This window comes from Staurois parvus, unplaced genomic scaffold (assembly GCF_062004578.1).
Source record: "Staurois parvus isolate SC_StPar_1 unplaced genomic scaffold, SC_StPar_1.0 ptg000025l, whole genome shotgun sequence".
NCBI lineage: Eukaryota > Metazoa > Chordata > Amphibia > Anura > Ranidae > Staurois > Staurois parvus.
Window position 1 is genome coordinate 21440549 of NW_028317821.1, and position 27844 is coordinate 21468392.

A 27844-nucleotide genomic window follows, 5' to 3' on the forward strand; every position below is an offset into this window, starting at 1 on the left:
GTTTTATTGATTGCATGTAATATTCTAATTCTCTGAGATTGTGGATTTGGGGTTTTCATGAGCTGTAAGCCATAATCATCACAATTATGACAAATCACGGCTTGAACTATCTTGCTTTGCATGTAATGAGTCTATCTCATATATTAGTTTCACCTTTAAGTTGCATTACTGAAATAAATGAACTTTTGCACGATATTCAAATTTTTCGAGTTTAACCTGTATATATAACTTTTTTTTTTTTTAATTGAAATATATTGAATATGGTCAAAATTGTAGCATTTCAAATATATGTCAATATATTTGGGAAAAATATTTTTAAAATATATTTCAAATATATTTTTCTTCCATATGGGTACACTATAGCAAAGCACACTTTTTCACAGAACAAAGAAAAAAGATATACAGTACATAAGAAACAGATATTTTTTTTTTAAGTAATAATTTTCTTTTCTAAAATAATGTAGACTAGCAGATTGAATGAAGTGAATGCAATGCAGACACCTTCAGGTGTAAGGTCCTTTAAAGTGGTTGTGCAGACGGGCACAGTGCTGGATCAAGATAAGACTCAGGTATATGTAAGGGGGTTCAGAGGCAATACTATCACTGGGACAGATTTTACCTTATGCAGACCATAGACGGTTCATTTATCGGATGATTTTTCAGCCAAAAAACGAAACATCGGTCGTTTTGTTGCCAACAATGATTGTGAAAATCGGCCATTTTTCGCAAATTTTCCAGCATGACCGATAACAGAAATGAGGAGGAACCGCGAAAATCGGCCACTAATGGTGCGAAAATCGGCCGATAAACGAACCATCTATGGCTTGCATTAATGCACGGAATTTTTCAAGATAAACCAAGTTCTGCCTTTAGAATCACTTTTTACTGCTTCCAGCTGGGCCAATCCTGACATTCTTCTACTACATGTAAGCATTTTTGTGCTAGAAAATTACTCAGAACCCCCAAACACTATATATGTTTTAAAGCCGAGGCTCTGGAGAATAACATGGTGGGTGTTGCATATTTTTATGTCACATTCAGCATTTTCTTAAACACAATTTCTTTTTAATAAATACACTTTATTGAATTTTAATGTATAAAAAGCCAATACAATACCCAATTGTTTGGTAAAATATAAAAGATTATGTTAAACTGAGTAAATACATACCTAACATGTCATGCTGTAAAATTGCATACCCCTGTGCAACAGCGCCAAACTATGATACCTAAAAAATATACATAGGCAACACTTTAAAAGCCTTTACATGATACCAGTTTTGGGTTACACAGGAGGTCTGGCACTAGAATTTTTGCTCTCACTCTGACTTTCGCAATGATACCTCACATGTGTGGTGCGATCACCGTTGACAAATAGGTTCTACGTGCGCTTTTGGGATTTGCGCATGAGCACAGGGATGGGGTGCTTTATGTTTTTTTAATTATTTTATTTATTGATTTTTGCATTTTGCCTTTATGTTTATTGTTTGGGAACAACATCCCTTGTGATAGCATGGGATGTGACAGGTCCTTTTTATGAAGAGATCTGGGGTCTATTAGACCCCATATCTTTCCTCTGGCCTCCAAAGCAGCATATCAAACTGAGATTGGTTTGATCACATGAAAGAATATCAATAGTGTAAACTAGGCTCATTGAAATACATTCTTGTCTATGCGTTCATGCTGCATTTAAAAACACACTTGACTGCATCTGATGTAAACAAGCCCTTAGATGTACTAAAACTATGTAATATGAGGCCTTAACTAAACTATCCAATCAATTTGTATCCAATTAGGCAGGCTCTTGGGGGGGGAGGATTCTTCCATCTACCTCAAATGTCCAGATGGAGACAATCTGTTTTTGTTTTTCTCTTAACAGCCCATCTATCAATGGCTAGCTTTAGACTACCTGGAGTTTAGATCTGATACACAGAGATGAAACAAATCCTCCTACATAAATTATACATGCTCATCTGCAGACTTCTCTTCTCTACACCCCTTCAAATTCAGAATTTATACAGCTTATCTGAGCTTCCAGAAAGCAGGGGGCAGGGATCTGAAGTTACACTCTGCAGAGCTCAGTGAGGAGAGCTCTGAGAGCTGACTGGAGGGAAGGGACACCCCCCTCCACACAGCACACAGAAACAGAGCTGAAGCTGTCAATCTGCTGGAGGTCCCTCCCCTGTCACCATGTCCCGTCAACGGGAGAAGAGCAGACTGGAGAGACGTGTGGAGGGGTCATATCATACCGTGTGATCGGAGCCTGCACTCAGGAGGAACATGTAAGGAGGAGTGATTAGGGGATCTTTGAGCAGCTGAAGGAGGGAGAAATCCCTGCAGGGATATCCAATGCTAATTAAAAGGGTAAAGCATTGTGGTGTCCACAAGAAGTACCCAACATCCATCCTATACTGCAGCAAACTTAGCAGGTTCCAGGATATGTGAACCAAAAGCGCATTAAGTCTATCTATTAGGCATAGAAGGAAGTGAGCATACATTTAAATTGATTGAAGGATTCAAGGAAAGTCACTATAATATATTTTGATCACTTCATCACCAATATTGGACTATTATTTGATTAATGGGACCATCATTTTTTTTATTGATATCACGTTCCCATTATGCATATATATATGTTTATATCTATTTGATTATTTAATGTTTAATTGAAGTCACACAATATATTTTGATAATTAGGAGCGGAACATTTTTAGATATATGTGATTTTGCATTTCCAGGTAGGGGGCGCGTGCACCCTATCTGCGCCACCAATCGTGGCTGTCAGTCATCGGGTCCCAGCCAGTGATTACTCACCTGCGCCAGAGTTTCTCCGACAGGCAGGAGAGCTGTTTTGTTTACTAACCGTTCTCCTCCCTGTCAGCTCGGGCACACTACTTTGAAAGCACAACCATCCAATGCACTGTGCTTACAGTGAAGCATACAGACACCGCCCCATAGTAAAACTCACCCAGCACACAGTTAATTCTTTGATCACCACTCATGTTAATCCCTTCCTGCCCAGTGCCATTAGTACAATGTCAGTGCTTTTTTTTTAGCACTGATTAATCTATTGGCGTCATTGGGGATGTCAGTGACACAAAGTCAGTTCCCCCCAGTGTCATAATGTCCATCGCAAAAGTCGCTGATCGCCGCCATTACTAGTAAAAATTTTAATTTTTTTTTTAAAAATCCCAGTATCTATACCGCCATTTGTAAACACTATACATTTCACGTAATTTCCATGTATTGGGATTTTGTTTTTTTAGTAAAGACATGTAGCAGAATACATTTTGGCCTAAATTTATGATGAAATTTGATTTTTTACATTTCTTTTACTGGACATGTTTAATAGCAAAAAGTCAAAAATATTTTTTTTTCTCAAAATTGTCAGTCTTTTTTTATAGCACAAAAAATAAATAACGCACAAGCGATCAAAAACCACTGAAAGTAAGCTAAATTTGTGGGGGAAAAAAGGACGTAAATGTCATTTGGGAGCAGCATTGCATGACCGCGCAATTGTCAGTTAAAGTATTGTAGCACCGTAATGCAAAAAATGGCCTGGTCAGGAAGAGGGGCAAATCCTCAGGAGGGCAAGTGGCTAGGGTTCAAATTAGTCTAGCACTGACCCTGCACATGCTACCTTTGGTGCCATCCAGCGCAATTTAATTTGAATGTATGTCCGGATCTAGTGGGGTGCTGGGGAGGCTATGCCCCCCCCCCCAAAGCCACTATGCTGCCTTAATCTGATACTGTACTTTCCTTCACTGACAGTATACTGATCTCAGTTATGGGTTGTGTGGGGAGTTCTGCTGCCTGTGCCCAGGCTGTGTACAGTGCAAAGATGGGAGCAGGAGCTGTGCCCCTGTCCTCTGCCCTGCCAGCATTGACCCCTGCCCTGCCAGCATTGACCCCTGCCCTGCCAGCAGTTACCCCTGTCCTCTGCCCTGCCAGGATTGATCCCTGTCCCCTGCCCTGCCAGCAGTGACCCCCTGTCCCCTGCCCTGCCGGCAGTGACCCCTGTCCTCTGCCCTGCCAGGATTCACCCCTGTCCTCTGCCAACAGTGACCCCTGTCCCCTGCCCTGCCACCAGTGACCCCTGTCCAGTGGTGTATTTAGGTTTTGTGCTGCCCCAGGCAACACAAATATCGTCTTCCCCCATGGACACGGACCAACGCCACCCCCCCCCTTCCGCAGAGAGAGCCTGACATTGACCAACAACACCCCTGCCCCCCACCTTTGAAAGCCTTCCATTATTCCCCCCCCCCCTTCCCGGCGATAGAGTGAAATACACCCATCTTCACAGCTCCGGACATCCCCGGGAATGAGAGTCAGGCTCTATATACACCATCAAGCAGCCCGCAGCCTTAGATCCCACCTGGTTCCCATGATGCGCGTGTCCCTTCATCCATCTCTTCTTCTGGAGGGAGGTGCTGCCCCCCTGAAAAATGCCACCCTAGGCAAGTGCCTTGTTTGTCTTGTGGTAAATACACCCCTTCCCCTGTCCCCTGTGCTGCCAGCAGTGACCCCTGTCCCCTTCCCTGCCGGGATTGACCCCTGTCCCCAGCCCTGCCAGCAGTGACCCCTGTCCTGCCGGCAGTGACCCCTGACCCCTGCCCTGCCGGAAGTGACCCCTGTCCCCTTCCCTGCCAGCAGTGACCCCTGTCCCCTTTTCTGCCGGCAGTGACCCCTGTCCCCTGCCAGCAGTGACCCGTGTCCCCTGCCGGAAGTGACCCCTGTCCCCTTCCCTGCCAGCAGTGACCCCTGTCCCCTGCCCTGCCAGCAGTGACCCCTGTTCTGCCAGCAGTGACCCCTGTTCTCTGCACCCCTGACCTCCGATCCTCTGCCCCCTAACATTTTTTACTACACCCCCATATCAGACAGGCTAGATCCGGACCTGTTTGAATGGGCTGAAAATTGAGTTGCATTGAAATCGCACGGCAACACAGCGTGCGGTCCTGTGCGATTCAGCATGCAGTTAGTTGTGAAAATTGTACACGAGGACTGTATGGTGTATGGCCAGCCAAACACAAAACCATCTCCATGTGAACGCGTATTCTAGTTCTAGATCATTTTCCAAGCAATGCAATGAGTTCATCTAGAAGGGAGAACACAGCATGAATGAACACTACAATGACAGTACCATGGCTCCCCTACAGCGGAGATTCCAGGCGGCTGAAGCCGTTGTCAGTAGCTGTCAGACACAAGTGCATTCCCCACTAATAGGCGATCGCTGGCTGCTGCTGGATGGAGAGTGACAGATGAGCGGAGCCGGGCACAGCGCTGGAGGGGGGCGGGGGCAGGGGAGAAGAATAGGGGGCGTGGCTGGGGAGAGAGAGGTGGTGATTGGAGCATGCGCGGCGGAGTAGCACTGAGCCCCACGCGGCTGCTCCCTGGATGCTGCTGACCGGGTTGTTCTCAGTGCTGACAGTCCGCTGCCTGGGAGAGGAGGAGGAGAGAGAGGCAGAGCGGAGAGCCCCGCAGCCCCATCAGCAGCGCTCCTGTCACCTTCCCTCAGCATCCCAGGACGAGCCGCTCCTCTGCAGCAGCCTCCCGCAGAGCTCCGTCCAGCATGGGTTAGGAGGCTTGGAGCGCACAGGGCAGGGCGGCTGCTCTCCAGGCTCTGATCTCCGGGGGGGAGCACAGACAAAGGACGGGGGGGGGGGAGCGCAGGAGCCAGCCGTGTGCAGGAGCCGAGCGCAGGAGACATGATCGCTGAGGTGCTGAGCGGCGCCCTGGGGCTCGTCCTGTATCTCAACACCCTGGACGCTGATTTCTGCTACGATGACAGGTAGGAGCTCTGACAGCCGGGCAAACTTTTCTCTGATCGCTCCACACACAGCACAACAACTTTCCCCGTACTCGGGGGATCCCCTCCTCACCATCACCCTCCTCCACTTCATCCAGTCTGATCAGCATCACATGGAAACGTCTCCTCTGGGATCTATAGCCAGGGATCGCTGGACCACCCTACCATCACACACACAGGCATCAACTCCATGGATCTACTAAACTTGGCAGCTCCACTGCTTCCTATCCTTCCTGTTAGCAACTTTCAGTGTCACTGTATAGCAGAAATGTCAACGCATCTGTGCTTAAAGTCATAAGGAAAGTATGGGGGTGCCATTGAGGTCCCCTCATTGATTCAACCCCCCCAACTGCCATGCTATTTTGGCTTTAGTGCTTTTTAAGTCTTCTTTAAAACAAATGATGAGGCATTGTAAGTTTATAACACAAATGAGAAACCATCCTTACTTAAAGTGACAATGTCATAAAAAGAATTATGGGGTTGTCGATGGCTTCTCTTTAACCCTCCCCCACTCACAACTGCCATGCTGATGCTTTTTAAGTCTTTCTCTGTAAAACAAATGATAAAGCATTATACCTTTATAACACAAATGAGAGAGCAGCATTACTTACTTAAAGGGACAATGTCATAAGAAGAAATAAGGGGGTGCCATTGATGGCTTCTCTTTAACCCTCCCCCCCAACTGCCATGCTGATGCTTTTTGGATCTTTCTCTGTAAAACAAATGATAAAGCATTATACCTTTATAACACAAATGAGAGAGCAGCATTACTTAAAGGGACAATGTCATAAGAAGAAATAAGGGGGTGCTATTGATGGCTTCTCTTTAACCCTCCCCCCCAACTGCCATGCTGATGCTTTTTGAGCATTTCTCCTTAAAACAAATGATAAAGCATTACACCTTTATAACACAAATGAGAAAGCATCATTACTTAAAGTGACAATGTCATAAAAAGAAATATGGGGGGGCCACTGATCATCGCATTAACCCCCCCCCCCCAATCTACAACTGCTTTCTGAGGCTTTCACCTAAAACAGATACTAAAGCGTTCTGACTTTATAACAGAAATGAGAATGCGTCATTACTTAAAGTGATGATGTCATAAAAAGAATGATGGGGTGACATTGATGGCTTCTCTTTAACCCCCACCCCCCCAACTGCCATGCTGATGCTTTAGCTTGAGAGCTTTTTGAGTCTTTCTCTTTAAAACAAATATTTAAGCATTATAACTTTATCACTAAAAGAAAGCATCATAAAGTGACAATGCCATAAAGAAATATGGGGGTGCAATTGATCATCACTTTAACCGCCCCCCCCATCCACAACTGTCTTGCTGATGTTTTAGCTTGAATGCTTTCTGAGGCTTTTACCTAAAACAGATACTAAAGCGTTCTGACTTTATAACAGAAATGAGAAAGCAGCAATACTTAAAGTGACCATGTCATAAAAAGAATGATGGGGGTGCCATTGCTGACCTCTGTTTAACCCCCCCCCCCCCCACCGCAACTGCCATCATGATGTTTTGGCTTTAGTGCTTTTTGAATCTTTTCTTTAAAACAAATGATAAAGTTTTCTAACTTTATAACACAAATGAGAAAGCATCATAAAGTGGCGTTGTCATAAAAAGAATGATAGGGGTGCCATTGACGGCTTCTCTTTAACCCCCCCCCCCCAAACTGCCATGCTGATGCTTTGGCTCGAGTGCTTTTTTTTAGACTTTCTCTTTAAAACAAATGAGAAAGCATTATAACTTTAGAACACAAATGAGAAAGCATCATTACTTAAAGTGACAATGTCATAATAAAAAATATGGGGGTGCCATTGATCATCACTTTAACCCCCCCCCCCCCCATCCACAACTGTCTTGCTGATGTTTTAGCCTAAATGCTTTCTGAGCCTTCCATCTAAAACAGATAATAAAGCGTTCTGACTTTATAACAGAAATGAGAAAGTATCATTACTTAAAGTGAATATGTCATAAAAAGAATTATGGGGTGCCATTGATGACCTCTCTTTAAACCCCCCCACCCCAACTGCCATGCTGACGTTTTGGCTTTAGTGCTTTTTGAGTATTTCCTTTAAAACAAATGATAAAGCATTCTAACTTTATAACACAAATGAGAAAGCATCATAAAGAGGCGATGTCATAAAAATAATGATAGGGGTGCCATTGATGACTTCTCATTAACCCCCCCCCCCTTCCCCAACTCTCATGCTGGTGTTTTAGCTTAAATGCTTTCTGAACCTTTTACCTAAGACATACTAAAGCATTCTGACTTCATAACAGAAATGAGAAAGTGTCATTACTTAAAGTGACAATGTCATAAAAAGAATTATGGGGGTGCCATTGCTGACCTCTGTTTAACCCCCCCCCCCCATCCACAACTGTCATGTTGTATCGTAAATGCTTTCTGAGCCTTCCACCTAAAACAGATACTAAAGCGTTCTGACTTTATAACAGAAATGAGAAAGCAGCATTACTTAAAGTGACCATGCCATTGAAATAATTAAGGGGTGCCATTGATGACCTCTCTTTAACCCCCCCCCCCCAACTGCCATGCTTTAGTGCTTTTTAAGTCTTTTCTTTGAGCCTGGATTCACACTGATGCAGTGCAGAATTTGCAGCAGTTTCTATGCGAATTCCTCACCACATCATAATCGCACCCCATTCATGCGAACCAATGCGGGTGTCTATGTTAACTTAACAACCCCCCGAAATCAGTTCACAAAATGCGGTGCGATGTGCAGAATCGGATCGCATGAGTGTGAATATCCATGCAATCAGATTCTAGTGCAGACCCAAAAAGGGTCCTGCACCTTTTCGATGCAGTGTGATTTGAGCTATACAAAATGTATGGATAAAATCGCACCGTACAGAATTTGCATGAGATTTGCACAGAAATGCGGTGCGGTTCCTGTGTGAATCACATAATATATGCCACACTGCAGAAGTGTGAACCCAGGCTAAAACAAATGATAAAGCATTATAACTTTCTAACACAAATGAGAAAGCATCGTTACTTAAAGTGACAATGTCATAAGAAAAGTATGAGGGCTGCCATTGACAAACTTTCCTAAATTCCCCGACTGTCATGCTGATAATTTGGCTTTAATTGTTTCCAAGGGTTTTATCTAAACAAAGGTGTTATGACTTTATAACAGAAATGAGAAAGCATAATTTCTTAAAGTGACTGTCATAAGAAAAGGATTGGGGCTGCCATTGATGACTTCTCCTTCATCCCCCTGACTGTCACATTGATATATTACAGCTTCAATGTTTTGAATCTTTCTCTAAAACAAATAATAAAGTGTTCCAACTTTATAACACAAATGGGATAATGTCATTATTTAAAGTGCCTATGTCATTAGTAAAGTATGGGGGCTGCCATTGATGACCTCTCATTAATTCCTCCTGACTATCATGCTGATGTTTTGGCTTCAATGCATTCTGAGACTCTGACTTAAAATAAATGACACAACATTATGACTTTGTATCAAATATGAGAAAGCATCATTACTTAAAGTGACTTTGTGATAAGAATAGGATGGGGGCTGCCAACAACGATTGCTCCTAAGTTCTCTGACAGGCATGCTGATGTTTTAGCTTTAGTGAGTTTTGACTTAAAACAAACAATAAGGCAATATGAGTGTAGAACAGAAATGACTTAAAGTGACTGTATCGTGAGAAGTGTATGGGGGCTACCATCAGGGGCGGACTGAGCATTCAAGCACTCGGGCACTGCCCGAGGGCCCGGAGTCAGTAGGGGGCCCCATGAAATGCCCCTGGTACCTTTTTTATAGGCTTTTTTGGGTGTGCTTTGAGTGTGGGCAAGGACACAGTGGCCCCATGATCCCTTATTTCCCAGGGGCCCCATGAGTTGTCAGTCCGCCCCTGGCTGCCATTGATGACCGCTTCTAAGTTCCTCCTGACTGTCATTGCTGATGTTTTGGCTTCAATGCTTTCCCAGTCTCTGACATAACTAGAGTGACACAGCATTATGAATTTGTAAAAAAAAATGTGAAAGCATCTTTGCTTAAATTGACATGAGAAATGTATGGAAGCTGCCATTGATGACCTCCCCCCTGACTATTGATGATGATTTGGATTCACTGGTTTCCCAGTCTCTGACTTAAATATAGCGAGAAGGCATTAATGTAGGCCATACATGGATTGAATTCCAAATGAATTGTCTTTAGAAAATCAGAATTTTCGTGCATTTTGTAATCTGTTGGCGCCACCATTGATTTCGAAATTCAACCAACCAAGCCTTCAATTTCACCTCGCGTTGCTGCGGAAAATAATTTTTGTGGCCAAAAATTTTCTTTTCTTTACAGGTCACAGCTCAGGCTTATTTCTTTTTCATTTACATTTCTCGCACAATTCAACCATCATTGATTTGAAATTCATTCGTTTTTCAAAAAATTTCCAACTTGCCCGATCACTCAGATTCGATGGTTACAACTGTTTCTGTGGCCCACTAATGGTGTGAAATTCGAACAAAAATTCTTAGAAAATATTTTCGAAAGAAAATTCTTTCGGAATTCGACCCGTGTATGGCCGGCTTAAGACTTTTTTTTTTTTTAACAGATATAAGAAATCATTTTTAATTAAAGTGACTTTGTCATAACAAAAGCATGGGGGCTGCCATAGACAACCTCTCCTTAATTCCCCTGACTGTCATGTTGATATTTTGACTTCAATGCTTTCTGAGTCTCTGACTTAAATTACAAAGCATTATGACTTTTTATTAGATATGAGAAAGCATCTTCACTTAACATGAGTATGTCATAAAAAAAAATATGGGGCTGCCGCTGACGGCCTCCTGTAAGCTTGCTTGTTTACTATGACAGAGAACTTAGGGGAGGACAACAATAGCAACCCCCTTTTTGTTTCCCATGACAAAGTCACTTTAAATAATAACACTTTCTCATTTCTGGTACATGGTGATTCAGGAGTCGAATTTTCTTTGTTTTGGGTCAGAAACTTAGAAGTCCTCAAAGCCAAAATATCACCATGATGATAAATAAACTTCAGTGCTTTTTGAGTCCCTAACCTGAACCAAATATAGCAGCAAGCCATTATGACACTCCTTTACCCTAGGTTTACAGCTAAGCCTTTTCTGCAGCGTTTTGAAGAAACGCAGTACAGTCCATTTAACATTATTTCCTATGGGACATGCTCACACCTGTGTGTTTTCATCCAGTGCGTTTTTTAGAAAGGGTCAGGGACCTTTTTAAATACGTTTTTATTTCTATAATCTTAAATGGAAACACTGCAGAAAAGTATGTATTGTGTTTTTGCCGCGTTTTTTAATGCGTTTTTGATGCATTTTACATTTTAAATCTGCCTAGCAACAAGAAAAATAAATGTAAAACGCGGCAAAAACGTGTAAAAACTGCAAGTGCAGAAACAGCTCAAATGCAGCCTGCATAGGTGTGAACCTAGCCCGACAGCATGCTATATCTATTAGTAGTAGTTAGTCACATTCATCTGAACTCCACTGGTAATGTTGACAACGTTTCATAGCTGATCCAAGCTGCTTCTTTAGCTCTAAGTTTACACCATATTTTTTCTGGGACTACAAAGTATTGAATGTACACACAGCCAGGTAAATGGCAATTTCAAAACAGTGCCAACAATGGCAGTTTCTATACTTTTATCATGATAGAGTCCCTTTAAATTCCAGATAACTCCTCAGTATCAACCAGTGCTGTGATTTTTTTTTTTTCTTTGTAATGCTCCATCGTATGTCTACTTTTAATCGGCAGCATTGAAATGTGTGTGTATATATGTTTTATTTATTTATTTATTTTTTTTACCCAAATTCCAGATAGTACCCCTATATTGGCTCTTCAATACTCCAGTAGGCAGCAGTGGACTTTTCTGTATATTCAATGGTTACTTTTTTTTTTTTTTTTAACTTTAAATTCCAGCTTACACCCCAATATTAGCTGCTGTTGTGATTCTTACAATGCTCTATCACAGGGGTGGGCAACTGTGGCCCTCCAGCTGTTGGTGAACTACAAGTCCCATCATGCCTCTGCCTTTGGGAGTCATGATTGTAACTGTCAGTTTTGCAATGCCTTATGGGACTTGTAGTTCTACAACAGCTGGAGGGTCACAGTTGGCCACCCCTGCTCTATCATGTCTTAGTAGACACTGGTGGACTTTTCTATATTTTTAATGGTTACATTTTGTTTACAATCTGATACAACATCCCAATGTTGGCCATCACTGTGATACTTGTAATACTCTATGATGTAGTAGTGGACTTTTCTATATATTTAATGGTTACAGTTTGTAACTTTAAATTCCAGCTAACACTCCATTGCTGTGATTCTTGTAATACTCCATGATGTGACTTTTGATAGGCAGCGGTGGACTTTTGTATATATTTACTTTTTTTTTTTTGTTTTAATTCAGTTTACTAAGTAGTCCAGTTTTGAAGCTGACATAACCTCCAAGTAGTCATCAGGGAAAGCCCCAATTTGTGCGCTTTTTTTTGCGGATTTTAATCTGATTACAATTAAGACTGATGCATAATTAAAATATATTAGGGAGAACGGCACGCCTGGCTAAGCCTATTAGCCATCCTGTGGAGTTTCATGCTCCATTGAAATTAAACCATCCAAAAAGTGAGCATAGATTTACTCTGACAGCTTTCAGCAGCCTCTCTTTACTGTGGAGAGTGAATGGATCCCCCCGGGTTTGTGTGAGCTGGTAACTGCGGCTTTTTGTGACAGGCAATAGGAAAGTGAATTCCTGAGGATGTTACTTAAAGAAGGTGTTTGCATTTAGAATTTAATTCTTGGGCTAATAAGTGGAGAAGAGCCAGAGAGCCTACACACGCTGCTGGTGGAAGTATTAAGAGGCAAAAAAGTTTCAGTGTGCAATCTAGTGTTAAAGTCCACTTGTCACACACCCAACTTTATATCCCAGAGTGCGAAACTAAACAACCGTGTCATTTGTCATATGGAAAGAAATGTTTAGCAGTTTCTTATCTCTGATTATGTTCATACTTCCACATTCATCATTCATTGCACAACCATTTTTCTTCCTGTAGTTACATTTCATGTGTTAACTAATGTGTCTGCTCTGCCTTCGTGATGGAGTGCAACATGTAGCAACCAATCAGATTTCACCATTGACAGTTTAGAGCAGTCAAACAATAACAAACCACTTTTTTGATTGGTTGCTGTGGTTTACTGTGTGTTGCTTTTGGATTATTTGCTATGTTTGAGGTTGGTGTCTTATAACAAATAATAGCTTGTGGGTATTGTTCTCAATAAGAGTAGTTTCACACCATACTGCATGTAAAAACTCACCATGATTTATTGTAAATGCAAGTGCGTCAATGTGCATTTTCATGCTTGTGTTTTTTTGCGCTTGGGCATGCATTTTCATGTAATTCGTTGTGAAGTGACAGGTGCTAGCAAGGGTCAACATTGGAACATTTTATGTTTTTTTTTATCTTTAATTTCAGTTGCATTAAAATGCAGACAGGCTGCATTTAGCAAAACGTACATATACTGTATACCTATGTGGTATAAATGAGGCATATAGAAAGCCAATGCTGTGCTGGCAGTTGTCTGTGTGAGTTATGGCAAGGAGCTGCTTACTTTTCATTTATTTTCTTTATTTTTTTATTTGAAGTGCATTGTAGTAACCTGTGGTGTCATCAAGTGTGCTGCAGAAAAATGCAGAAATGCTGCATTTTTCCACACAGCAATGTTCATTACACCAGCATTGTGGTGTAAACAGGGCACATAGAAGACCATTGTTTTTTTAAGTGTCCTTTCAGTGACCTGGGTTGATCCAGTGTGAAAAAAAAATGTAGGTCACTGTGCATGGTGTGAACTAGCCCTAAGTCATGCAAAGAAATTACAAGAACAAAAAAATCTTGTTCTCACTTAGGCTACATTGACACCAGGTGTGGTGGGACTGCGTTGGGTCGCTATTCCTCGTTTAGCAGTGGGGCTAGCTGGCCAATGCAGGTGGTGCCGCTGCAGATCCACACAGAAAGCCGTGCAGTCGCACCACTCTCACAGAGGAATGTGGATCCGTGGGTGGCATTAATTCTAATGGCATGCCGCCCGCACTGGAAATTGCAACCGTACTGGGAACCAAGGTTCTCGTGTGGGCTACGTTTTCAGAAGAAATGCAGGGACTTCTTCCTTGCATGTCCCGGGGCACGGGCTCTCATGCCCGTGCAAAACGCAGACCGCAGGAACGCAGATATGTGAAGCAGGGGGCCACACCAGGTGTGGTGGGACTGGGTTGGATGGCTATTCCTCGTTTAGCAGTGGGTCTAGCTGTCCAACGCAGTCCCACTGCACCTTCACCGCAACACCAGGCAAAATGCCTCATCACCGGTGTGCCCAGCTCAGACCTGGGTGGAATCCAATGTGAAAAAAGATCCAGTGTGAAAAAAACATAGGTCACTGTGCATGGTGTGAACTAGCCCTAAAGCTGGCCATAAACGTGTAGATTTTCAGATGAGAATATTCGTATGTAAAGTCTTTGAACATTCGGTGAATGGACGAATGTCGTCCGAAAATTGTCTTTTGCTTTTAACATTCGACTTTAAAATGAATGTAATTTATGAATGATAACCACATATACTGGCCAAAAATGTTTTAATCTAGGAAAGTTTTCCCTCTTGCCCCTTCGAAATTTTCCCATCACTGCAGTTGAAAACAAACACTGATTTGACCCCACTAACAATTAGAAAATCAAACGAATATTCTTGAAAGGAAAATTCTCGAACGAAAATCTACACGTTTATGGCCAGCTTTAGTCATGCGAAGAAATTACAAGAACAAAAAATCTTGTTCTCACTTAGGCTACATTAAGGCTAGGTTCACATATGTGCAGGTGGTGCCACTGTGGATCCGCACAAAAATCTGTGCAGCAGCACCACCCTCACAGAGGAATGTGGACCCTTGGGTGGGTGTCATTAATTCAATTGGTACGCCTCCCGCAGTGGAAATTGCAATCGTACTGGAACCAACTTCTTCCCTGCATGTCCTGGGGCACGGGCTCCCATGCCCACGCAAAACGCAGACCACAGGAATGCGGATATGTGAAGCAGGGGTCACAACAGGTGTGGCGGGACTGGGTTGGATGGCTAGTCCTCATTTAGCGGTGCGGCTAGCTGGCCAGTGCAGTCCCACTACACCCTCACCGCAAAATGCCTCGTCTCCGATGTTCCCAGTTTACACCACTGCGTTGCGGCGGTGTGCGGCTGATGTGTGCTGAAAAAAAAAGGACCGTGTGCAATACTTTTACAGTGCAGCACAGTTCCCGCACGGCAGTCAATAGAACTTTATCAAATGTCACATAGGGGTTTATTTACTAAAGCTGGAGAGTGCAAAATCAGGTTCACTTCTGCATAGAAACCAATCAGCTTCCTAACTCAATTTAGCTTTGCCAATAAAATCTGGAAGCTGATTGGTTTCTGTGCAGACGTGAGCCTGATATTGCACTTTCCAGCTTTATTTATTTATTTATTTTTATTTCAGGTACTTATATAGCGCCATCAATTTTACTCAACGCTTTACATGTATATTGTACATTCACATCGGTCCCTAACCCTTATGTGACATTGCAATAAAGTTTGTTTAAAAAAAAAAAAGTGAAAAGTACAATGCACCAGGATTGGCACTGCCTGCACCATAATGCTCACCGTTGTGTAATGCAGCAGCTGGCATGAATGGACCCTAAGGATTCACACAGGCATTTTTATTAGTACACCTATGCGATGGACTGTGTTTGATCGCATAGGATCTATAAGCATTCATTGCATCTGCGCAGACGCTGCCGCTGCTCTCAGTTTGACAGCTGTGCAGATGTGTGTCCCTGAACACTTGCATTTGGGGATGCGCACTTACGCCTCTGTCATATTTTGACCAGCAGCTGTGTCTGTTTAGCCACTGCATCCTAATGGACATGAATGGGATTGCCTATAATGCAGATCCACAGAGCACCTGTGCATCCCATGCGGGCAAAGATGACCCTTTGCTTGGGTGTATGGATAGGCATGCCCGTGTGAATAGTGTCTTATAGACAGAAGGGCAGCCACCCAAGTTACCGTTTCCCATATCTCAACATAACTGTCAGCTGTGATAAAATACATTAAAAGAACTTTAACAGCAATTTATGTGGAAGTCAAGTTGATGAATATCATCTATGGAAGTTTTCTTTCATTCTGTCTCTTTCCAAAAAAGGGAATTAATTCATATTTAATGTGTTTTAAGTGCCCTCTAAGGGACACAGTGTTCTAATGCATGATGAATATTCATACTGAATCTAATGTATGGTTTTTTTTTGTTTTTTTTTTTCTTTAAGCAAAACTTTCTTTTTTGTGCATTGATTAAAAAGCCAGTTGACAATATGATCACATGTACAGTCTGCTGCATATTCATGGGGTTAGTGATGCCACTGCCGATTACTTAAAGCTTGTCTTGTGTGTTGATGAATGATCATTTAAAACCAAAACATCTGGAGAAGTAGAGTTAAAAGAAGTACCATAACGTCAATATTGACCATTTTGGATGTGTGTTTCTAAGTTTATGTAAATAACTTGGATCAGAATTCATCAAAAAAACATTCAAGACAAAACAAAAAACATAAAAAAGAAGCAGATACTTCCAGCATTGTGTCTTATGGAAAGCTGGGATGCCATGAATACTGGTGGCATTAGGAGCTTACCTTTTCCGTTTTTTTTATTTTAACCTGTTGGTGCTGTTTTTATACATTTCCAGTTCTCCTTGACGGCTGTAAAAAGATAAAGGGCTTCTGCAACCTCACATATACTAATGGGCAGTCTACAGTGAAATGTAATCCAACAAGATTCTTATCCATTTCTCTGGATGCAGCAGCAGACACATTAAATGATGCTTTTACTAAGGCCTTTTGACCTGACATGACATGGTGATACCCCAGAGCACTGAGTAAGTGTTAACCAATACACAAAATTAACAGCCCTGCTCAAGAGAGCCTGAGATTTTATTCTGGCCATGCTGAAAGTGTCTAATTAGAAAATCACTCTGCAGCCAGAGCCCAAATTTTTACTGCATTGCAATTCCTTCGATGTGTTTCAGCAAAGAGCTGGACTGCTCTGTATGGTTCTGATTGGATTTACCTCCTTCTGCGCATAGTAAAGCAGGGAATATAGTAAAGTGACCACCTTGGCATTAGTAATCTTCTATGTATCTCGTGACTTTGTAACAGCAAGTTCTCAGCTGCATGCCAGAAAAGTGATATGTGTGTGTATCTCCCTCTCCCACTTTTTATATATATATATATATATATATATATATATGTGTGTATATTTGGAAATGCTCAGAGAACCACTAATACATTTGGAGCTGTGATCACTGGCACACCATCTATCAAGTAAATCTTTTAGAACTCAAAACATCTCTTGCTTTTTATGGTGGAAGATAAAAGATTCACTTGATATTGATGGTGTGCCCGTGATTACTTTGCCCATGAACTTTGTTTGCTAACAACGCCATCTGTCAGTTCACTGCAGCACCCACCTATGGTCTTTGAGTGATTAGGACAATTTTTAAAGTTGTACTTTATTGCTGTGTGTGTGTGTGTGTATATGTATATATATATATATATATATATATATATATATATATATATATATATATAAAAAATTTATTTTTTTCCCCTAGATTGTAAGCTCTAACGAGCAGGGCCCTCTGTTTCCTCTTGTACCAAATTGTATTGTAACTGCAATGTCGACCTTCATTTTGTAAAATGCTGTGCAAACTGTTGGCGCTGTATGAATCCTGTATAATATTATATATAATATATACACACACATACAGTTAGGTCCATATATATTTGGACACAGGCACAATTTTAGATTTTTTTTTTCAGATATTTACCAAAACATATTCAAGCCATAGTGATATAATGGATATGGGCTGAAAGTGCACACTTTCAGGTTTACTTTGAGGGTATGTACATCCAAATTGGAGGAAGGGTTTAGGAATTGCAGCTCTAAAGAGTAGCCACCGCCCTTTTTCAAGGGACTAAAAGCAATTGGACAAATGAATATAATCATAAATAAATGTTCATTTTAATATTTTGTTGAGAATCCTTTACTGGCAATGACTGCCTAAAGTCTGGAACCCATGGACATTGCCAAAGACTGGGTTTCCTCCTTTCTGATGCTTTGCCAGGCTCTAACTGCAGCGGTCTTCAGTTGTTCTTTGTTTGAGGGTCTTTCTGCCTTTTGTTTTGCCTTCAGCAAGTGAAATGTATGCTCAATTGGGTTGAGATCAGGTGATTAACTCGGACATTGCAGAATATTCCACTTCTTTTCCTTCAAAAGCTCCTGGGTTGCTTTTGCAGTGTGTTTTGGATCATTGTCCATCTGTGCTGTGAAGCACCGTCCAATCAACTTTGCTGCATTTGGCTGAATCTGGGCTGACAGTATATCTCTAAACACTGCAGAATTCATCCAGCTGCTTCTGTCTTCTGTCACATCATCAATAAACACCAATGACCCAGTGCCACTGGAAGCCATGCATGCCCATGCCATCACACTGCCTCCTCCATGTTTTACAGATTATGTTGTGTGCTTTGGATCATGAGCTGTTCCAAGCCTTCTCCACACTTTTTTTCTTCCCATCATTCTGGTGCAGATTAATCTTAGTTTCATCCATCCAAAGAATGCTTTTCCAGAACTGGTCTGGCTTTTTTAGATGTTTTTTGGCAAAATCTAATCTTGTTTTTTATTCTTCAGGCTTATGAATGGTTTGCACCTTGTGGTAAACCCTCTGTATTTGCTTTGGTGAAGTTTTCTCTTGATTGTAGACTTTGACAATGATAATCCCACCTCATGGAGAGTGTCCTTCACTTGTCTGGATGTTGTGAATGGGGTTTTCTTTACCATGGAGAGGATCCTGTGATCATCCACCACTGTTGTCTTCCCTGGACATCCATGCCTTTTTATGTTGCTGAGCTCACCAGTGCGTTCTTCTTTCTTCAGAATGTACCAAACTGTTGATTTGGCCACTCCTGATGTTTCTGCTATCTCCCTGATGGATTTGTTTAGTTCTTGAAGCCTTACAATGGCCTGTTTCACTTGCATGGACAGCTCCTTTGAAGGCATGATGTAGGTTCACAGCAATAGATTCCAAATGCAAATACCACACTTAGAATGAACTCCAGACCTTTTACCTGCTTAGTTGATGAAGAAATAATAGAGTAGCCCACACCTGGTCATGAAACCTCTTTTGATTCAATTGTCCAATTACTTTTGGTCCCTTGAAAAAGGGGGGATGGCTAATCTTCAGGTCTGACTGTAATTCCTAAACCCTTCCTTTAATTTGGATATACATACCCTCAAATGAAACCTGAGAGTGTGCACGTTCAGCCCATATCCATTATATAACTATAGCTTGAATATGTTTTTGTAAATACCTGAAAAATCTAAAATTTTGCCTGTGTCCAGCTATATATACACACACTGTGTTATATGCAACAAGAACAACTGAGCATTGAGCGTTATACTTCTCTTTTTTTTTTTTTTCTCTTTTGCACGAACATCCACATTTTTAGTACAGGCTTTCGGCATGTAACCGTTCTTCAAGATCTAAGCAGTATTAACACACAAAGTTTTATCAGAATAATAAGTAAGATCATATTTAAAAAAAAATGCACAAACACACACAGCAATAGTTATTAAACTTAGGTAATTGGTGAGATTAGGCAAAGAGAGGGCTGTAGGTGAAGATGGACAGAAAACCAAGCTCCACATTTAGTCCATTATCCTTTGTGTAAAAAAGAAATATCATTCTTGTTTCAAAAGTTTTCCTTTCCTGAGTAGTTTTGAAGTCCCCGTTAAGAACCAAAACATTAATGTCTTTCATGATGTGGCCTAGTTGTGAGAAATGTTGCTATCCTAAATAAATATAATTACATGTCCAGCAAATCCAGATTTGTTGTATGCCTGGTCTCATGTATTGTGAGCCTTTCCCTGAAATTTGGTAACCCAAGTTGTGGTAAAGGAAAATTGCTGCAATTAACATTGGCGGAGGATATTCCCCCATTGGTGCTATGTCACATGGACCAACCTAGATACCACATCCCATCCCACAATACATTAGGATTGGGTAACAAAAAAGGAAAAAGAAGCCCTAATGAATAAGAATGTCACTTGATAGAGGTACTTCCTATTCATTCATAGCCAAAAATATCACCAGGATTCCAACAATATACATCAAAAGTACAACAAACATTCATTAGTCATCCATAATAATATGAGGGATCACCAGCACAGGTACTTGTGTATAAGGACAGAGCTCATAGTGGTCAATCCGCAGAGATCTTCCACCACTCAGCTTAGGATCCCCCAACAACGTTGTGGAAAAGGTGGCTTTATAAGAATACATTTTTTGATTTGTTATAGTTCATTTTCACGTGACAGCAGTAATATGAATGTGTAGACATTTGAAGGACACCAAGGCTGAAATCATTCTAAAGAAAAAAAGAGTATGTTAGACTATTTTTACTGTCCCTACTCTGTTCTCCAATGTGACTGCTGTCTCTTAAGAGTGTGTGTGCTTGAGAGTCTGGGCCAAAATAATTGAAATGAGACCCCTGTCTAAAAAAAAAATAAATAAAGAAAACTACTGGAACCCTTATTAATATGTTCTTGTTCACAATCTACATTTCTACAGCAAATATCACTGCCCTATAAATCAATAGTAATAATACAGTCAATTTGTGCAGGGTGATTGATGTGTCCTTCAGTGGTTGGGTTGTTCACAAATGAGATACAAAAATATGTTAAGTATAAAATAAGGAAACCATCATTTTGTTCCAAATTCATCACATCTTATCCATTCATAAGTGAATTTTGCAGACTCTGATGATTTGTAATAACACGGGGGAAGTGAGGAGCCGACAACGTCGTTATTGAGTGCAGCATTATTATCATGTGTTCTCTTGTGAAAATTGCAGATGTTTCAGAGCAGCTTATCTGACTTCCAATAAAGTGCAATAGCATACCACATACTGCTTTCATTAAACTTTGGTCCTGGTAGAAGAGTGCGGCTGAAATTGTAAGGTTCCAGTAAATTATGCTGCAGATCACAGCCCAGCGTGAATCTCTGAATTTCATCAGTTTGTGACCCCTGTTATCACTGAAGATGTCAAGGGCTATCTGGGGCTTTTGGGATATCTCTTAATTCTTCAAATTGGTGTCTTTAGAATCCTCATCTCAGAAAGTTCTGTTGGAATGAAAGGAATGGCAGTCCACTCTGAATACCCCCGGTGTGATTGTTTCATGCTGGAAAGTTGTTAAGTAATAACTAACAGTGAGTGTAGATAATCTCCCCCAATGGAAGTACAAAAGGTGACTGGTGACATTATAGCTGTTCTGTGAAGATGTAACTCAGTAGGAAAACACAGAAACTAACAATTTTCTGTCTTACTATCCTGTTGTGCAGCTAGACACAGTAATGATATTTTCACTTTGTTTGGCCCACTCGGGCTGAAGAGCTATAGTTTTTCTGTAATGTCCTAAATTTTTATTTTGGAATACGTCATCCTATTAATGTGTGTGTATAGGTGAAGAATAGATTACCAACAATTCCTCTGGACTTCTAACTGGAGCATTTATGAATAAAAATGTATGATGGCAAACAAGTTATCCATAGTATCATTAGGCTAGAGCTACATTGGGCTATTTTTCACATCTTGTAACTGAGAGATTTAAAGTAGAAGTTCATCTTTTTACAAAAAATGAATAGGTTAACTAATGAATTACACCCTTCCCACCCCACTGGTCCCTACTACCCTTACCTCCAAGGGTGTCACTGCCCACACAGTATAGCAGTTTGGGGATTTAAAAGCCCTGCTGTTCTTCCCTGACTTTCCTGAGGATTTCCAGGATGAATCGGAGTGGCACATGACCACTTCGACCAATTGAAATCACTCTAATCTGTCCCAAAAGCTGCATGGGCAGTGACAGCTAATCTCCCACGGAGGTAAGTGCAGCACGGACCGGTGGGGTGGGAAGGCTGTTGGATGTTTGTTCACCTTTTCAGTTTTTGTGAAGATGAACTTCCACTTTAACCATTTGCTGGAAGTCACTTTAAGGCCCCTTTCACACAGGTTTTCCTTATGTCAGTTTTTAATGCATCTATTGACGGATGAAAATGGACAATTCATTTCTATGGACAAATGGATGTAAAGGGATGATTATGCATTTACATCCTCGTCCTTTCAGTTCTGTTTTTTTAAATGGAACAACCAATATCCAGATCCTTTGAAACGGATGCTAATGGATGCTGTCCATTTATATCTATTTTGTTTAAATGCCCTTTTTTAGGCAAGAGACCTTTGTTTATACAGTGGTCAACTCTGATTGGTTTCTTGAACAACCAAAGAAAAAAAAAAAACATATGAACTGAACTGAAAACCGAGGTAAAGGCCCCTTTCACATAGGTGTTCAGTTTAGGTCTATCTGTTTTTCAGACGGATCCCGACTGAACCACAATGTATGTCTATGGGTGAGCGGATATAAATGGATGATCATCAGTTTACATCTGCCTACATCCATTTCAGTTTAAAGAAAAAAAACGGAACAGTCAACCTCCAGATCATTGAAACTGAACAGATCGGATGTAAACTAAACAGAACTGATAAAAATCAATGTAAATTGAACTAATATAAACTTCACTGAACTGATGTAAACTGAACCAAACTGAATATGGATGTGCAAACTGATGTAGACTGAATCATTTTTCTTTTTCCAGGTGAAAAAGGTCTAAGGCTGTGTGTACTGCAGACAAGGTGGGGGGGGGGGGGTGTATACAGACAGGCTCCCCCACTTGCGCTGTCATTGCCGGTTTTAAATGTAATTGGCAACTTTTTTTTCTTTACTTTACAGTGCCAAGAAGGAGCTACCATTCACCCAGCCGCTAAAGTAAATAAAGGGGCGGGGTCATCCATTGACATCCCCGGTGATTGTTTACTTCAGTGGCGGCCAAATGATAGCTCCTTCGGAGCTATAAAGTAAAGGGAAAATAAAGTGGGCAATTACATGTAAAACCAGCAATGACTGCAAGTTAGGGAGCCTGTCTGTATACACTGTTCCTCTCCTCTCCTGCCCCCCACCCCCACAAATAGGACCTGTCACTTATATGCTATTGGTCCCCTATGTGATAGCAATAAAATCATAAGTTAAAAATTAAGATGCATGAACTTTAAAAAAAAAAGAAAAAAAATGTGAGTCTTATCATATCCACATATGCAGGCATGCATAAAAAATGCAACCGTTGGGATGCCTACGCAAACAGCAATTATGCGACACATCACCGCGCATGCCAGAGTGAGATCAATAATTTTAGCACCAGAGCTCATGGGTAATGCTCAACAGATGACCTGTAGGGGCTTTTAAAGCATCACCTATGGAAAATATAGGGTATTGATTTTTTTTGCTGTTTCACAGGTGCATGCAATTTTATTGCTTACATGTCGGGTATCTATTTACTCGGTGCAACTTCATCTTTTATATTCTAAAGAAATGGGTAAATTATTGTGTTTGTGTCCCCTAAAATTAACTTCAGTGTATTTTTTACTGAAATTTTGCATTTTATAAACCATTGCGCTAAGATCAACTACCACAGATTTATTCTCTAGGATGTCTGATTTCAGAAAATATGATATTTTGGGGGTTTAATTAATCTTCAGGGCTAAAAAAAATGGCTCTGGGACTCAAGTGGTTAAGTGGATGCAAAAGAAACTGATGAAAAACAGATGTAAACTGATCCATTTTTTCTTTGCAAAAATGTGACTGAACTAATGAAACCAATGATCCGCAAGTGTGAAAGGGCCCTAAGGCCCCTTTCACATATAGGTTCCATTTGGGTCCGCCTGCCTGTTTTTCAGGCAGACGCGATCGCAACCTCCATTCTTTTTACGAAGTGGCAGGTGTAAATGGACGTGTCCTTTTTCACCCGCCAACATCCAATCCAATCTGACCCGCAAAAAAGAGATGGATGGGGATCCAATTCCCTTTCCGTTCATCAGGTCAGATAGAAACGGATGGGCGGTCCTTTTCCATCCGGAGGACAATGAGCTGCTCTGTGTCTGCTCTGCAGTAGCGGAGCGGACACAGACCTGTCATCCAGTGCTCAGCGGGGATCAGCAGAGAGATCCCTCCGCCAAGCAAGCAGATATGCTAAACGAGTCTGCCCGTGCGAAAGGACCGTAAACTGATGCAAACGGTATTTTCTTTGTGTAGGTCTAGCCTAAAGGTGGGAATACACAATTAGAAAATCGACCGATCAGTCATCTGACGACCGAGAGGCGTTTGTTTGTTGGTCGAAATCGTGGCCCACATTAACCAATCTAAAAAATGTATTTGTCAGGCAATACGTAGTGCTGACGTCTTCCGTGGAAGTGATGCAGTGTGCATGTGACCTTGTAGCCACGCCCTTCCGGCCAGAACGAGCGATATACACAACAATTAACAGCAATGAGTATACTATAGTTTATTACATTAACTATATACATAAATAGTGATACATAAAATATAATATGCATAATTCTGGTTTCATTATCTCATTAAGCCAATCTACTTTTAACATTTTGGATTTTTTGTTCGTGTTTACAAAGATTCCTTGGACATAAACATCCGGTTCATCTTATGTTTCCGCTCATGCGTGATGGCGCTTGATAGATTTTTTTCGTACGATCGTCATACTACCGCATAGAAAATTTTGTATGCGAAACGACAACATTTTTCACTGTTGTTCAACCGGATTTTTTCATTCACAGTATTGTTATCGGTTAAAACATTCTGCTCATCAAGAAAAAATAGTTTAATCAGTGGTTCTGTGAAAATTTTCGGATGATTTTCTTATGTCTACGGGGCATAACAGGCTAGAGCTACACAGGAGATTTTAGTAGCTTAATTGTGCTGCTAAAATCACCAGCTATTAAGCAGTCGGATTTGCAAATGATTGCTAAATAAATGGCTCACCATGAAGTAAGCTACACTATTGGCATGTAGTAGCAATCAGTCTCACATGCTTGCACAATATTTGATTCAAGTGCAGTCCATCACAAGATGCTACTATATGCTACTCGAGTAATCACTCCAAGTATGTGGATGCTTGCGTGGTACAAAGTTTTGCAGCAATTGAACCTAGCACATAGTCCCTTCCACTACATACAGTATTATGCTTTACATCTTCTTTTGTATGGATGTATAGAGAACACCCCCATTTTTTTTAAATTATGGAATTGGTTCTGTGTTGGATTGCTCGATAGTCACTGTGAGCCAACCCAATGAACCACTGAATCCCCGATCAAAAGCAGTCCACATCACATATTTAACATGTCTTGCAGTTTTAAAAATAATAAATACATTCTCTAGGAGCTGTGGTCCTTTTTTAAGGCTACAACTGAACACTGTAATTAAAAAAAAAATCATGTTCAAATTGCAGCATGAACACTTCAGTGTGGTATAATTGTAACAATTCACGCCTAACTTGACTGTTAAGCTGAAGAATCAAGCCTTGGTTACGCCCTGGAGCTATGTGGATACTGATGGGCTGGTGATCATTGCACAAGACATTTTATTGGATTGTTTGGTGTTTTCTGGCCATTTAGTCATTTATTGTTGTCCACATCCTTATTTCTGCTTGAAATCAATTCTGAAATTCAAAAATACATATAATTTGATAATATCAAATCATATGTCAGAGCTTGACAAATTCCAAGAGCCAGGTAGCAGATGTTCCTTTAAAATGACAGCTGGTGCCTAACTTTTCTGTTTCAATTGTTGTATTAAAGCTTCAAAGAGATACATTCATTGTATGACATTAAGTATAACCTGTAAACAAAGCAAGTTCTTGGTAGCATTGTATAATAAAATAAATGGTCATATACAGTATAGTCATTAGATGGCATCTGACATCTGAGGGAATTCCAAGAACAGTCATTTTGCATATATCCAGCTCAGAATTATATGGTTGTTCTATCCATGCTGTTTTACATTTTAAGTGTAATAACAAAACTCAAACAAGTAGAGACGAATGTTCAAAGTGGCCCTGGCGAGAGAGCTAGTGGTAACTGTATGCAATTTTAATGGTAGGTGCCTAACCTTTGGACCTGGTTCCAAAAAAGAAAAAAAAACAAAACCCTCCTACCCTCCTCTGAATGTGTTTTTCTTATGGTTTTTTTTTTCTGTTTGTTTCGACCCACCCCCCCATCACGCACAATTTGCCTAGATGCCTCCTGGGATATGAACATCACATTGGCATTAAATCATAATGCCTTGGGTGCCCCGAATATCACCCCATTAACTAATATAGGAGGGGGGTGGGCCTTGTGATGCATCATCGATAGGCTGCAGCAGAAACCAGAAGAGCTGGCACAGCCTCCCGATGGTATCACAATGGAACACTGCAGCCCGGGTCTCGGCATCAGCTGCAGAGAAAAGGGTTCCAGCAGGACAATGCTAGATCCTCTGTGGGTAAATATCTCAACTGCGACCATCTCAGCATCAAGTAAGCAGGAAGAAGGAGGAAGACACTCCTTTTAAAACCACAAAGGTGGCAAACAAGGGTGTACACATGCCACTATGGTGATGCTTTGCGGCTGTGTTCCTCAACAGACAGTACTGCCCACTAAATGCTACTCCATTCAAGTGGACGGGGCTGTGTCACAACGGGTGGTTGTGAAGTGTGGATAAGGGGTTAAAATAAGTGTTAGGAACAACATAACAACCTCTGAAAAACAAACCACTGTGGATTGATCTTCAGAGAGCTAGCCCTAAAATCAAGTCATGGATTACAAAGCGCTGAGAAATCTCCTGTACCCATGAGACAGTGCTGATTGTCTGAGCAGCCTGTTGACACTATTGGTGGCACAAAGAAGAAAGAGGAGTGAGTCACATGTTTCCCATTTCTGGAAGTACTAGATATGTTGCTTTACTTTTCTGATCAAGGAAAAGGTAAGTATAAGTGGCTGTCGTGGTTGGCATGGGAATGAACTGTTGCAGTTCTCCTGCATGGGCATTTCATAGATTAATTTTTTTTTTTGTTAGATACGATTCATTCTTTATTTTATTTGTATGTCTATGTTCATGCTATATATTGTATAAAGAAAACTAAGAACATCTACGTTTACGTTGGCTGCTTTAGCCACGTTGGTGATTAAAAGTGCGGTGGTGACAATCATCTTAAGAAAGCTCTTTTAAACAAAATTTTCCACATTTACTCATATAGAAAGGTCCTTATTCAGAATCGTAATGTATATGTTAAATTTTGAGTGTAATAAATTAAATGAATATAAATGCAGCATTAGCCCACACCTGTTTTCACAACAAGTTTTATTAAGGAACTATTTCAGACTTTTTTTTTTTCGTTAACTGGTGTTGCGTTAAATAGAAAAAGTTTCCGAACAGCATAAGTAAATATATAATGTGAAATAATGTCTGTTTATTACAGAGATATATTCAAAAGTTTAAATGCTCCAAATAAGCCAAGATAAATATTTCTGTAACATGTACTACCATTTATATAAGCACGGCATGCTTATGAATAGCATGGTTTACACACGCTAGAAGCTACATATTCCACATTTATTTAATCTGTTTTCTATATAGTATTCAGTGGTTCTGCTTTTAATGTGCCACAGACCTATAATATGACCTATGTTCACCGAATCCACATTTCCCTTTAAAAATCATAACGCGAACCTCCAATATACATTCCGGGGCCAGTTTATTAGATACACCTGTTTGTTAATGTAAATGGTCAATCAGAAAATCACGTGCTCCAGCTTTGATAAAGCATGCAGACATTGTCAAGAGCGGCAGTTGCTCCACATATCAGAATGTGGAAGACGAATAGCCCAAGCAACTTTGTGTAATAATCATCCATTGCAGTATCTCCACAAACTGCTGGACGCTGGGGATTTCTGAGATTAAGAGTCCAGGCACACCTCAGAATTTCTAGTGCATTGCAGTGCATTGTGATACTTTGGAAGATGTTCTT

The 27844-nt window shown here is 40.9% G+C and overlaps 1 protein-coding gene across 2 annotated transcripts in view; it reads left to right on the top strand.

Moving 5' to 3' along the window:
- The first annotated feature begins 5359 nt into the window (after positions 1-5359).
- Positions 5360-27844, top strand: part of TMTC2 (transmembrane O-mannosyltransferase targeting cadherins 2) — a 420955-nt gene continuing 398470 nt past the window's right edge. The window contains exon 1 of one of the 2 annotated variants that reach the window (XM_089652355.1): positions 5360-5785. In XM_089652355.1, the coding sequence (XP_089508481.1) occupies positions 5703-5785 (83 nt within the window). In that variant the 5' untranslated portion in view covers positions 5360-5702. The remainder of the gene's footprint in view (positions 5786-27844) is intronic. The other variant, XM_089652348.1, reaches the window with a different exon arrangement.